Genomic DNA, 14,401 nt, shown 5'->3' on the forward strand with positions numbered 1-14,401 from the left:
TTTTTTGAAAAATATTATGTTTGACGGGTTAATGGGGCTTAATACACGTTTTTCCAGAGGAGTTAGTGACTTAAGCTGCCATTCTTGATGATGACGTCACCGGAAACCTAGGGGGAATTTCTTTACTCAGAGAGGGGTAGCTGTGTGGAACGAGCTTCAAGTAGAAGTGGTAGAGGCAGGTTCGGTATTGTCATTTAAAGTAAAATTGGATAGGTATATGAACAGGAAAGGAATGGAGGGTTATGGGCTGAGTGCAGGCCAGTGGGACTAGGTGAGAGTAAGCGTTCGGCATGGACTAGAAGGGCTGAGATGGCCTGTTTCTGTGCTGTAATTGTTATATGGTTATATGTACTGAAGCTGGTGTTGGTTGATAAGCCTGGCCAGGTGACTGACCTTTCAGTGAGTGAGTAGTTAGGGAACAGTGATGACAACTTCTTGAGTTTTAAGGTAGTTATTGAAAAGGATAAGTAAGATCTTTGTGGGAGAGTATCAAATCGGAGCAGGGCACATTATGAGAATAATAGGCAGGAACAAGGGAGAGTTTATTGGGAACAGCTGATTTTTGTCTAGTCCATATTTGACACATGGAAGGTGTTTAAAGACAAAAGAACATTACATAGGGCAGGTCTGTTCTAGTCAGAAGGAAGGACAAGGATGGCAAGGTAAGAAGTTGACAGAAGTGATTAATATAGTCAAGAAGAAAACAGAATAGTTTGTAAATCTTAGGAAGCTAGAATCATCAGGGACCTTGAGGATTATTAAGAAGCCAGTAAAGAAGTAGCTAATATTGTTCCATTATTCAAGAAGGGAACCAGGGATAATACTGGAAACTTTTGACTGCTGTGTCCCATGTCAGTGGGAGGGAAGTTGCTGGAGAGAATCCTTAGGGATAGGATTTATGAGCATTTGGAAAACCATGGTCTAATTAGAGAGAACAGCAGGGTTTAGTGTGGGGCAAGTCATGTGTTACTAACTTGATTGTGTTTTCTGATGAGGTGACAAAGGCAATTGATGAAGTTCAAGCTGTGGACATTGTCTACATGGATTTTAGTAAGGCATTTGACAAGGTCGCTCGTGGGAGGCTCAACCTGCAGATTAAGATGCATGGAATCAATGGTGAATTGGCCATTTAGATTCAGAATTGACTTCCCATAGAAGAGAGAGGAAAGTGATAGAAAGGACTTATTCTAGCTGGTGATCTGTGATTAGTGGTGTTCTGCAGGGATTGGTACTGGGATGGTAAGTTTCCAGATGGCATGAAGATTGGTGGCATTGTGGATAGCATAGAAGACTGGCAAAGAATACAGCGGGATATAGATCAGTTGTAAATATGGGCGGAGAAATGGCAGATGGAACGTAACCTGGCCAAACATGAAGTATTGCGCCTTAGTAGGACAAACACAAAGAGACAGTATATCATCAAGGGCAAGACCCTTAACAGTGTTGATAAGCAGAGGAATCTTGGGATCCAAGTTCATAGCACCTCGAAAGAGGTTACATGGGTTGAAAGGGTGGTTAAGAAGGCACATGGCTTTCTTGTCTTTAATAGTTGAAGTACTGAGTTGAAAAGTCAGGAAGATATGTTGTAGCTTTATAAAACTCTAGCTAGGTCCCACCTGTAGAATTACATACAATTCTGGTCAACCCATTATAGTAAGGTGTTGAGGCTTTGGAAAGAGGTGCAGAAGAGGTTTATCAGGATACTGCCTGGATTAGATGGCATGTGCTGTAAGGAGAGGTTGGACAAACTTGGGTTGTTTTCTCTGGAGCAGTGGAAACTAAAGGAAGATTTGATTGAGGTTTATAAGATTATGAGAGGTATAGATAGAGCAGACAGACAGTAATTTTTTTCCAGGGTTAAAAGTCTAAAATTGGAGGGCCTGTTCCTGTGTTGTACTGTTCTATGTTCTATAGATTTATTTAATAGTATTATGATGCTGATATTAAATGGTCACAATCGCTGTTTTGTAAAGTGGTTCATACTTAATAATATTAATTATATTAGTTTGGTGCAAAGGTTGAGAATAACAAAAGTACTTACCCGAGGTCCTCTTTTTCCAGGTTGACCAGGTAGGCCTGGAGGGCCACGAGGACCCTGCAGAGAAATAATTAATATGTATTAATATATTATACAGTCATTCCTCAATTAGTACAGCATTTATTAACCAATTCCTCTTGATGTGACAGAGTTCATGGGTTAGTTGCCAGAATACTTTTGGTTTCCACAGAGAAGTTTTCAGAAAACTGTCTCAAACTTGACAAAATATCACATTGTAATGAGAGTAGTAATTGTGAAAGCAAAACACTGTGTGAAACAAGTAGCTTGGTAGGTGCAATGGTTAAGCAATTTTCACTATTTAAAAAGAAAATTATAACTAAGGTGCTTAAATTTAAAAATAGTATCTTTAAGGAAATGTGGAAATAATTTATGCAATCCGGTTAGAATATTTGTTCAAAATGACAAGAGGAATACTACCAAAGTCATACAATATAACCAGAGAAATGAATAAGTTTGCTCCTGATACATTCTGAATGCCATTGCATTGGAGTTGGACATATAGAATAGTCTCAAAATGTTCATACAGTTCCATCTCAAAAATATAGTCAATCAAGAAAGTTAGGAGAAATAGAAGCAGGAAGATATCAGAGAGATCTCCCCCCCCCCCCCCCCGATGATTCTTTGTCATTCAACTGTTTTCAATTTTATAAGGCTCACTGAGATTAATTTCTAATCTTCTACAGAATTGCCAACGTTTCCACACAGAACCATACTCCGTAAAAGTTCAGGACTCCACAAAGTTGGCAGCTGACTACCAGGAATTTCCTAATTGTGTTTTGACAACCAACTTGTATAAACACTATTAGGCACTGTACACTTCTGAATATTTTCCAGTGTTTACATTAAGAAATTTCCCCATTATTCCTGCAGCAGGACATCCTGCGGAGAGCAGGCTGCAAGGGGAGGAGGTCAAGTAGAAAGTGAGTTAATTTTTTTACTTAATCAAATTGATTTAAATATATTTGGTTGCTTTTACATGTTTGCTAATGAGTAATTGTTTAACCTTTCAAAACACTTTTCAATAAATATTGGTATGCTTATTTACTATTAGCTTTTGACCAGTCAGTTCTTTGTAGCTGGGAAGCCAAAAGATCAAGGCTTACCAGGTTGTCAAATCTATCCTGAGGCAGAGCTACAGAAAAGCCAGGCATTCTGATGGGCTTTGCAGTGCAGTTTGGAGCAAACTTACCTGAAGCAGCTCACAGGTTAGGCGGGCAGGTGGCTGACAAGTACCTGTAGTGTACCACTTCCCAGAAGATTCAAACCCATGTCTTGCTTCCCTAAATTCCAGTAAGTGAGGTACTCCTTAATCCTACAAAGGGTAGTGGATTCAGCCAATACATCATCGGCAAAGCCCTCCTAACCATCTTCATGAAATACTGTCATAGGAAAGCAGAATCTATCATCAAAGATCCTCACTACCCAAGCCACACTCTTTACTCGCTGCTGCCATCAGAAAGAAGGTACAGGCACCTCAGGACTCGTACCACCAGGTTCAGGAGCATTTACTACTCCTCAACCATCAGGCTCTTGAACAAAAGGGGAACCACACTCACTTGCCTATCCTTAAGATGCTCCCACAACCAATGATCTCACTTTGAGGACTTTTTATCTTGTGATTTCATATTCTCATTATTTATTGCTATTTACTTATATTTGCACATGCACAGTTTGTTGTCTTCTGCACTCTGGCTGATCTTTCATTGATCCTGTTATAGTTACGATTCTATAGATTTGTCGAGTATGTTTGCAGGAAAATGAATCTCAGGGTGATGACATATAATACTGACAGTAATATTAATTTGAACTTTGAACTTTATTCACTCTTCACATGACTACCCACATTATAGAATTGGTCGAGGTTCGACCATTTTAGAAATCGTAGAAGAGGTGAAAACACGTTGCAAATCAATCAGCATTTGAAAATAGAAAATAATTTTAGTAACACACTTGTAGATATTTCATTAGAATTGAAAACTAAAGAAATCTATCTTCTGTTTGTTTAACAAGCAATCTTAATGGAAAGCTCTAATGGTTAATCATGATTTTAACATGAAAGTGGATTGGGAACACCAGATCAATACTGAACCTCAGGAGAGAGAATTTGTAGAATGTCTAAGGGATGGCTTTTTAGAACAGCTTATTGTTGAGCCCACTAGGGGATCAGCTGTGCTGGATTGGGTGTTGTGCAATGATCCGGAGGTGCTAAGAGAGCCTGAGGTTATGGAACCTGTAGGGAACAGTGATCCCAATATGACTGAGTTCACTTTGAAATTTGAGAGGGAAAAAATAAAATCCAATGTGTCGGTATTTTAGTGGAATATAGGAAATTACAATGGCATGAGAGGGGAACTGACCGAAGTTGATGGGAAAGGGACATTTGCAGGAAGGACAGCAGAGAAGCAATGGCTGGAGTTTCTGCAAAAAATGAGGGAAGTGCAAGACAGATATTCCAAGTAAGAAGAAATTTTCAAACCGAAGAAGGACACTACTGTGGCTGATGTGAAGTCAGAGCCAAAGTACAAGTAAAAGAGAAGGCATACAAGGAAGCCAGAACTACTGGGAAGATAGAGGATTGCGAAGCTTTTAAAAAGTTGCAGAAGGAAACTAAGAAGGTCATTAGGAAGGAAAAGATAATTATGAGAGGAAGCTGGTGACTAATATTGAAGAAGATACTAAAAGCTTTTTTAAGTATATAAAAGGTAAAAGAGAGTTGAGGGTAGATATAGGACCAATACAAAATGTTGTATTATAATGAGAGATGCAGAGATGGTAGAGGAACTGAACAAGTATTTTGCATCAGTCTTCACAGTGGAAGATGTCTGCAGTATACCGGACTTTCAAGAGTGTTAGAGAAGTGAAGTTTGTGCAGTGAAAATTACGACTGAGAAGGTGCTGAGGAAGCTTAATGGTCTGAGGGTGGATATATCTTCTGGACCTGATGGAATGCACCCTCGGGTTCTGAAGGAAGTAGCTGGAGAGATTGTGGAGGCATTAAGGATGATCTTTCAAGAATCAATAGATTCTGGCATTGTACCAGATGACTGGAAAATTGCAAATGTTACAACACTATTTAAGAAAGGTCGGAGGCAGTAGAAAGGAAACTATAGACCTGTTAGCCTGACGTCAGTGGTTGGGAAGTTGTTGGAATTGATTGTTAGGGATGAGATTACGGAGTACCTGGAGGCACACGACAAGATAGGCCAAAGCCAACATGGTTTCCTGAAAGGAAAATCCTGTCTGACAAACCTACTACAATTCTTTGAGGAAATTACAAGCAGGGTAAACAAAGGAGATGCAGTAGATGTGGTGTACTTGGATTTTCAGAAGGTCTTTGACAAGGTGCCGCACATGACGTTGCTTAGCAAGGTAAGAGCCCATGGAATTACAGGGAAGTTACTAGCATGGGTGGAGCATTGGCTGGTTGGCAGAAAACAGAGAGTGGGAATAAAGGGATACTATTCTGGCTGGCTGCCGGTTACCAGTGGAGTTCCACAGGGGTCGATGTTGGGACCGCTGCTTTTTAGGATGTATGATTTGGACTATGGGATTAATGGATTTGTGGCCAAATGCAGATGATACAAAGGTAGTTGGAGGAGCGGGTAGTGTTGAGGAAACAGAGAGCCTGCAGAGAGACTTGGATAGTTTAAGGGAATGGGCAAAGAAGTGGCAAATGAAATACAATGTTGGAAAGTGTATGATCATGCACATTGGTAGAAGAAATAAATAGGAAGACAATTATTTAGATGGGGAGAGAATTCAAAATGCAGAGATGCAAAGGGACTTGGGAGTTCTTGTGCAAGATATGCTAAAGGTAAACCTCCAGACTGAGTCAGTTGTGAAGAAGGCGAATGCAATGTTGGCATTCATTTCTAGGGGTATAGAATACAAGAGCAGGATGTGATGCTGAGACTCTATCAGGCACTCGTGACACCACACTTGGAGTATTGTGTGCAGTTTTGGGCTCCTTATTTTAGAAAGGATATACTGATGTTGGAGAGGATTCAGGAAAGATTCACGAGAATGATTCCAGGAATGAAAGGGTTACTGTATGAGGAACGTCTGGCAATTCTGGGGCTGTATTCCCTGGAGTTCAGGAGAATGAAGGGGATCTTATAGAAACAAACAGATTAGATATAGCAAAGTTATTTCCCATGGTAGGGGATTCTAGGACACGAGAGTACGACTTCAGGATTGAAGGACGTCCATTTAGAAATGGGACGCAGAGAAACTACTTTAGTCAGAGTGTAGTAAATCTGTGGAATTTCTTGCCATGAGCAGCTGTGGAGGCCAAGTCATTAGTACTTTAGGCAGAGATAGATAGGTTCTTGATTAGCCAGGGCATCAAAGGGTATAGGGTGAAGGCAGGAGAGTGGGGATGACTGGAAGAATTGGATCAGCCCATGATTGAATGGCGGAGCAGACTCGATGCTCCTGTATCTTATGGTCTTAATCACCACTTTATGTCAATCATCAGAACAAGCAATTTGGGCCGATTTCTGCTTCTTTGGAAAATCTCCAAAGAAATTAAGGAAATTGGGTTTGGTCAAGATGTGATAATATAATAAGTAACTGTAAAATTTGGAGTGCAGATGATTTTGTAGACCAGCTTTTAACTGCAGTGATTAAGCCAAACAGATTTTCACAAAGCAGTAAATAGAGAGGAACAATGAATTACACCCAATTAAAAAGAAATAAGAAAAAAAGAAACCGTATATGATAGAAGGCAAAGCAGTATTAGATACAAACAAAATATCAAACTGAAATGCACTGTCACACACAGAACAGTGCTTCAGAGTTTGGTCAGAGAATTCAGATTCAGATTCAGTTTATTGTCATTTAGAAACCACAAATGCAATGCAGTTAAAAAATGAGACAACGTTCCCCCAGAATGATATCACAAAAGCAAACGACAAAACAGACTACACCAGAAAATCCACGTAACGTTTGGCAATCCCCAATCCAGAGTCCGGAGAGGCTGCTGTGTATTAATATCGCGCTACCGTCTAGCGCGTTCCCTGGAAAGGAGCTCCAAATCCACCAAACAAAACCAAAAACAAAAGCTACAAGACCTGCACAAAACCACATAATTACAACATATAGTTACAACAGTGCAAACAATAGCATAATTGATTAAAAAAACAGACTATGGGCACAGTAAAAATAGTCCAAGATGTTAAAGGACTATAAGTTCAAAAGAAATCACCACAGTTTCCACAAGTCCCCAGGGTCCCGACAGACTCGCTATCCTACGCTGCCGGCAGAAGGGAGTACCCCCGCTATGGACTTCCAAGGCGCCGCCCAACTCAGCCTCGCAGACGCAGCACACAATGGAAGATCCGTCGAAACCAGCCTCACAGATGCAGCACACACCGAAAGCGACCTGAATCCGTTGAAAGGACTCCGAGTCCGTCGAACCTCCGAGCCGACGACCATCCCCTCCGGCACAGCTTCTCCGAGCACCATCCTCTGCCGAGCGTATTAAGACGCCCCTGCCAACAGCCATCGGCAATGCAGCCCCGAGGACTGGGGACCTGTTTTTCCCAGTAGAGACCCGGACCTCACAGCAGCAGCAGCAACGAAGAAGGTCTTCCTGGAATTTTCCGATGTTTCTCCATGCTTCCACTTCAGTTTTCAATCAATTATGATTGCGCACAGCACCCCACTTCACAAATAACAGATAATCAGTTTCGGAGTGGCCGCTGCAAGCTGCGTCGCGCCACCATCTTGGATCAAGAATTTGCTATTAATTATTATTTTTTAAATAATTTTTATAATTAATATTACATTAATAATTATTAATATTAAGACTTCACTATTAATGATCTACTTTGCATATTTTGATGTTGTTCTTCTCCGCACCTTGTGCCGTATCAGGTGGCTATCTTGCCGTCTCTTTAGCATCTGTCTGCTTTTTATGAGGCCGAGTTGATTGCTTGACACTCAGCCTAGCATGGATGGAAAGTGTTCAAGGAGCCAGCTGGATTAGAACCTGCGACCATGTGCCTCAAAGTCCGGTGTGGATACCACTACACCACCGGCCAGCTATTTGCATATTTTATTTCTTAGTGAACATACTGCCTGTGTGAACCAAGAATATCAACAGACACACAGAATGGACAAGAAATCTTGAAGAAGTTTAAACAGGGGTAAAAGTGATTCAGTGCAACATTGGTGGGAAAAACTGAGAAGTCAACCAGTGTATGCAAGGTGCAAGTCTAGTTGAGGTAAAGGAACAATGGGATCTCAGTACAAATATACAACAACCACTAAAGGTTTTGCCATGGATTTACAAGGTCATAAAGATAGTAAATCAAGCACCAATGTTTATTTGTAGAGGACTCTCCATACACCTCCATGGATGAGAGGTGTACGGAGAGATATAGTCCAGGTGCAGGACAGTGGGACTAGGCAGAAAAATGGTTTGGCACAGCCAAGAAGGGCCAAAAGGCCTGTTTCTGTGCTGTAATGTTCTATGGTTCTATGGACTCGGACTCAAAATAGGGAATTTACACCAAGCTTGTAATAATGCTTGGCTGGATCAAACTTACATTCATGCAACTGAAATGGCACAGATGCTAGAAATTTGGAATAAAAACAGAAAATTCTGAAAACACTCAGCAGGTTAAGCAACTTCTGTTTAAAAAAAAAGAAACAGAGTTCATGTTGCAATTCAACGATCCATCATCAGAAGGGAAGGAGAGAAAAACTAATTATATTTAAGTTGCAGCTAAGGATAAAAGAAAGTGAATATGGGTTGGGTTGCCATGGGGATAAATGTATTTTCAAATTGGCTGACCATGCAGCAAGAGGGTGATAAACAGACAAAGAAAGCAAAATGTGTTACAAATTACAGGGATGTAGGACATAACCAGAAGGTCATAAACATGAGAATGTTTGCAGATGCTGGAAATCCAAAGTTCCACACACAACATGCTGGAGCTTCAAAGCTGATCAAGCAGCATCTATGGAAAAGAGTAAACAGTCAATGTTTCAGGCTGAGAACCTTCTTCAGGATGGAGAAGCAAAGGGGAAGACACCTGAATAAAAAGGTGGGGAGCGGGGAAATAGGCTAACAGGAAGGTGATAGGTGAAGCCACGTGGGTGGGAAAGGTCAAGGGCTGGAGAAGAAAGAATCTGACAGGAGAGGAGAGTAGACAATAGGGGAAAAGAAAGGAGGAGGGAACCCATGGGGAAGTAATAGGTAGGTGAGAAAGGTCAGAGTGGGGAATAGAAGAAGGGAAGGAGGGAATTTGTTTACCGGAAGGAGAAATCGATATTCATGCCATCTTGAGGGCACCCAGACAGAATATAAGGTTTTGCTTCTCCACCCTGAGGGTGGCCTTTTCTTGGCACGATAGGAGGCCATAGATTTACATGTCAAAATAGGAATTGGAATTAGAATGTTTAGCCACTGGTCCTATTCATGAAGAGAAAATAAGTGTGGATAACTGACAGCATGAACGGTCAGTTCTAATGCAGAGAAAGTAAAGTACTTTAAGTTGGTGATTTTAATATCAAGTCCAAAAGACTGCAATGTGCTCTGATGGTAAGATCGGGTGCTGTTCCTCAAATCTGCACTGGGCTTCGTTGTGAGAGTATAGGATACCACAGATAGATAGGTCAGTTGGGAATGGGATGAAGAATGAAAGTAGTAGACAATAGGAAGTTCAAAGTTGCTCTTGCAGATTCAACACAGGTGCTCCACAAAGCAATCACTCAATCTGCAATTGTTATTTCCAATATAGTGGAAGCAATGTGAACACCAAAAATAGTGCACTTGATTAGAAGATGTGCAAGTGAACCACTGCAGTAGCTCAGATCCCTGAATAGTGGGAACGAAAGAAAGGAAAGGACAAATATTGCACCTCCTGCATTTGTGAGGGAAATGCCACAACAGTGTTGGTGAGGAATGTAGAGCTGAGCTGGGATTCAAAGGAAATGGTTCCCTTGAAATCTGAAAGGAAAAGTGGAGAAAAAATTGGGACCAGTGATGGAATCTTATTGGAGCTGACCTACAATGGCAAGGGACGATCCATTAGATATTAGAGGAGGTGGTGTGGGAGTTAACAACTATGGAAACTCTCTGCTTGTTGTCCAGAAAAGGGGGTTGGCAAATAGATGAGATGTCATCAACTGCTCTGACAACTATGCCAAAGTAAGTGCTGTTCAGGTAAAAGGAAACATTTCAGAATCACCTCAGCAGAACGTCTCACCATCAGAATAAATGAAATGGTAATTAAGAAACTGGGAGAACGGAATGCAGTCCTTACAAGAGGCAAGCTGGAAGTCTATAGGCTTGTAATGGATGTTTGTGGCACACTGATCTTCTGAGATTAAGATCAGAAATCCAGAAGGAAAAGGGAAAAGTTAAAGATGCACCATATGAAGATAGGAACTGTCTGAAAATAGGCAACAAAAGCAGAGATTTTGGAAATTCACCACGTTTGCAGGAAGCAGCACTGATGCAGTTATCAATATACTGGAAATGAGCTGAGGGGGTGAACCTAAGTGGACTGTTCCAATTAAAGGCCAGCCATAGATTGGGCCAAAATGAGTTCACATAGCTACACTTTTAATCAGGAGAAAGTGTGAGTGGCATTCACAAAGTTATTCATGTGAGGATGACTGTGTTGGTAGAGGGCAGCTAGTTGGGCCTAAGTTCAATGAAGAAGCAGAGACCCTCAGGCCCTCCTAATTTGGAAGTGTGGTAGTTAGGACCAGGGAGTTGAAAATGTGGAAGTATCACGGATATACATGGGAATTCCTGTCCACCAGTTACAAGTCACATCAGGAGTATGATGAAATGCTCTCCACTTGCCTGGAAGAATACAATTCCAACAGCATTCAAACAATAAGGCACCATCCAGAACAAAGCAGCCCATTTGAATGGCACCCTATAGATCACCAACAACATTAATGCCTTAATCAGCAGCACAGTGGCTGTAGAACATACCATCTCCAAAATTCATTGCAGTTGTTCATTCAGGATGCTCTGACACCACCTTCCAAACATACAACATCTACCACCAAAGACAAGATGCCATCTTCAGGTTCCCTTCCAAGTCAGGCACCATCCTAAGTTCAAAATATGTCAATAGACACTAGACAATAGGTGCAGAAGTAGACCATTCGGCCCTTTGAGCCTGCACCACCATTTTGAGATCATGGCTGATCATCTACTATCAATACCCGGTTCCTGCCTTGTCCCCATATCCCTTGATTCCCCTATCTATAAGATACCTATCTAGCTCCTTCTTGAAAGCATCCAGAGAATTGGCCCCCACTGCCTTCCAAGGCAGTGCATTCCACACCCCCACAACTCTCTGGGAGAAGAAGTTTTTCTTTAACTCTGTCCTAAATTATCTACCCCTTATTCTCAAACCATGCCCTCTGGTACTGGACTCTCCCAGCATCTGGAACATATTTCCTGCCTCTATCTTGTCCAATCCCTTAATAATCTTATATGTTGCAATCAGATCCCCTCTCAATCTCCTTAATTTCAGCGTGTACAAGCCCAGTCTCACTAACCTCTCTGCGTAAGACAGTCCTGACATCCCAGGAATTAACCTTGTGAATCTACGCTGCACTTCCTCTACAGCCAGGATGCCCTTCCTTAACCCTGGAGACCAAAACTGTACACAATGCTCCAGGTGTGGTCTCACCAGGGCCCTGTACAAATGCAAGAGGATTTCCTTGCTCTTGTGCTCAATTCCATTTGTAATAAAGGCCAACATTCCATTAGCCTTCTTCACTGCCTGCTGCACTTGCTCATTCACCTTCAGTGACTGATGAACAAGGACTCCTAGATCTCTTTGTATTTCTCCCTTACCTAACTTTACACCATTCAGATAATAATCTGCCTTCCTGTTCTTACTCCCAAAGTGGATAACCTCACACTTATTCACATTAAATGTCATCTGCCAAGTATCTGCCCACTCACCCAGCCTATCCAAGTCACCCTGAATTCTCCTAACATCCTCATCACATGTCACACTGCCACCCAGCTTAGTATCATCAGCAAACTTGCTGATGTTATTCTCAATGCCTTCATCTAAATCGTTGATGTAAATCATAAACAGCTGTGGTCCCAATACCGAGCCCTGTGGCACCCCACTAGTCACCACCTGCCATTCTGAGAAACAACCATTCACCACTACCCTTTGCTTTCTATCAGCCAACCAGTTTTCTATCCATGTCAATGTCTTCCCCCCAATGCCATGAGCTTTGATTTTACCCACCAATCTCCTATGTGGGACCTTATCAAATGCCTTCTGAAAATTGAGGTACACTACATCCACTGGATCTCCCTTGTCTAACTTCCTGGTTACATCCTCGAAAAACTCCAATAGATTAGTCAAGCATGATTTACCCTTGGTAAATCCATGCTGGCTCGGCCCAATCCTATCACTGCTATCTAGATATGCCACTATTTCATCTTTAATAATGGACTCTAGCATCTTCCCCACTACTGATGTTAGGCTGACAGGTCGATAGTTCTCTGTTTTCTCCCTCCCTCCTTTCTTAAAAAGTGGGATAACATTAGCCATTCTCCAATCCTCAGGAACTGATCCTGAATCTAAGGAACATTGGAAAATGATTACCAATGCATCTGCAATTTCCAGGGCTACCTCCTTTAGTACCCTAGGATGCGGACCATCTGGACCTGGGGATTTGTCAGCCTTCAGTCCCATCAGTCTACTCAACACCGTTTCCTTCCTAATGTCAATCTGTTTCATTTCCTCTGTTACCCTATATCCTTGGCCCATCCATACATCTGGGAGATTGCTTGTGTCTTCCTTAGTGAAGACAGATCTAAAGTACTTATTAAATTCTTCTGCCATTTCTCTGTTTCCCATAACAATTTCACCCAATTCATTCTTCAAGGGCCCAACATTGTTCTTAACTATCTTCTTTCTCTTCACATACCTAAAAAAGCTTTTGCTATCCTCCTTTATATTCCTGGCTAGCTTGCGTTCATACCTCATTTTTTCTCCCCGTATTGCCTTTTTAGTTAAATTCTGTTGTTCCTTAAAAATTTCCCAATCATCAATGACAACGTCATTGTCATTGCATGTATATTTTGAAACTCCCTGTCCAAGAGCATGTGGGACTACCTCCACCATAGTGACCGTAGTTGCCTCTGAGTAACTGGCTCACTGCCAAGTTCTCAAGGGCAACTAGAAATAAGTAATAAATGCTGGGCTTAGATTTGCAGATCTTGAAAATTAATTTTAAAAAGTAAATTCAGAAGATGATGACTCTTATGTAGAGCTGTGAGCCTAGTTATTGATGGACTTATACAGTTATGGAGCTCATCCAAGTTAAATTGTTCCTGTAATTCTTATGTCTGCTTTCAGAAAGGATTGTTGGATAACTACCAGAAGTTAAAACTGTGTCTGATTTTTGTTTTACCTCCCTGGGTGACGGCTAAAGCTAATTTTAGCACCATCAAATTCACCACTGTTCAAATGAACCATGGTGACACAGTCAATGACTTGACCTTTGGTGTGTTTTGCTTGTTCTATTTTGAGTAGTTTGAGACATTCAGGAACTGTGTGCAGATCTTTCAAGTTAGTCAAAAATTTTACAAATCACCTTGCATCTACATTATCAGGCTCTGTGGAATGAAACTATTCGCAGTTCCTACCTTCCCCACATTTCAGAAACTATCATACCATCCTGTGGCAATATGCCAAAAAAATATGCTGGGGGAGCTCAGCAAGCCTTACAGTATCTATGGAAAAGAGTAAATAGTTGACCCTAGGTCCTGATGAAGGGTCTCGTTCTGAAATGTCGACTGTTTACTCTTTTCCATAGATGCTACCTGGTCTGCTGAGTTACTCCAGTATTTTGTGTGTGTTGCTTTGAATCTCCAACATCTGCAGATCTTCTCATCTTTGTGCTAATACCATTTCGTGGCCTGATATTTGAGGAGAATGTGGAAGAAACTGAAAAAGCTGGGTGGCTAGAGATCTCATGCTAATGTAGAACCTTGTTAGCATTTTTCCTTGTTTCTGCCCAACAGCTGGTCAAACATTAGCCTGCTGGAAAGACCAATGGTAAAAAGCTGCTACTGGGTTCAGCCCACAGCAATTGGGAGTGTGAAATGTCAATATTCCGGTCTTGGAGTTGGTATGCCAGTGCATCATGAACTAGCTCCTCATTCAGAGTTTGTTCAGGGTGTGAAGGTTTATTTTAAGGAAAGCAAAGATGCCTTTTGAATGGGGAGTGGTGGGGAGGAGGTGCATAGTGCTGAATCAGTGCTAGTTACACATTCAAAACTATCTTCAGCAGAAAAGATGTTAAAATCTTCCCAGTCCACAGGAAGCAGTGAAAGAC

The 14,401-nt window shown here is 41.4% G+C and overlaps 1 protein-coding gene across 4 annotated transcripts in view; it reads right to left on the reverse strand.

The window, feature by feature from the left end:
* The window catches only part of col27a1b (collagen, type XXVII, alpha 1b), a 591,175-nt gene that overhangs the window by 489,414 nt on the left and 87,360 nt on the right, over positions 1 to 14,401 (reverse strand). For all 4 annotated transcript variants that reach the window (XM_073052881.1, XM_073052882.1, XM_073052884.1 and 1 more), the window contains exon 4: positions 2,042 to 2,095. In XM_073052881.1, coding sequence (XP_072908982.1) covers positions 2,042 to 2,095 — 54 coding nt within the window. The remainder of the gene's footprint in view (positions 1 to 2,041; positions 2,096 to 14,401) is intronic.

Source organism: Hemitrygon akajei, chromosome 7, assembly GCF_048418815.1.
Source record: "Hemitrygon akajei chromosome 7, sHemAka1.3, whole genome shotgun sequence".
Classification (NCBI taxonomy): domain Eukaryota; kingdom Metazoa; phylum Chordata; class Chondrichthyes; order Myliobatiformes; family Dasyatidae; genus Hemitrygon; species Hemitrygon akajei.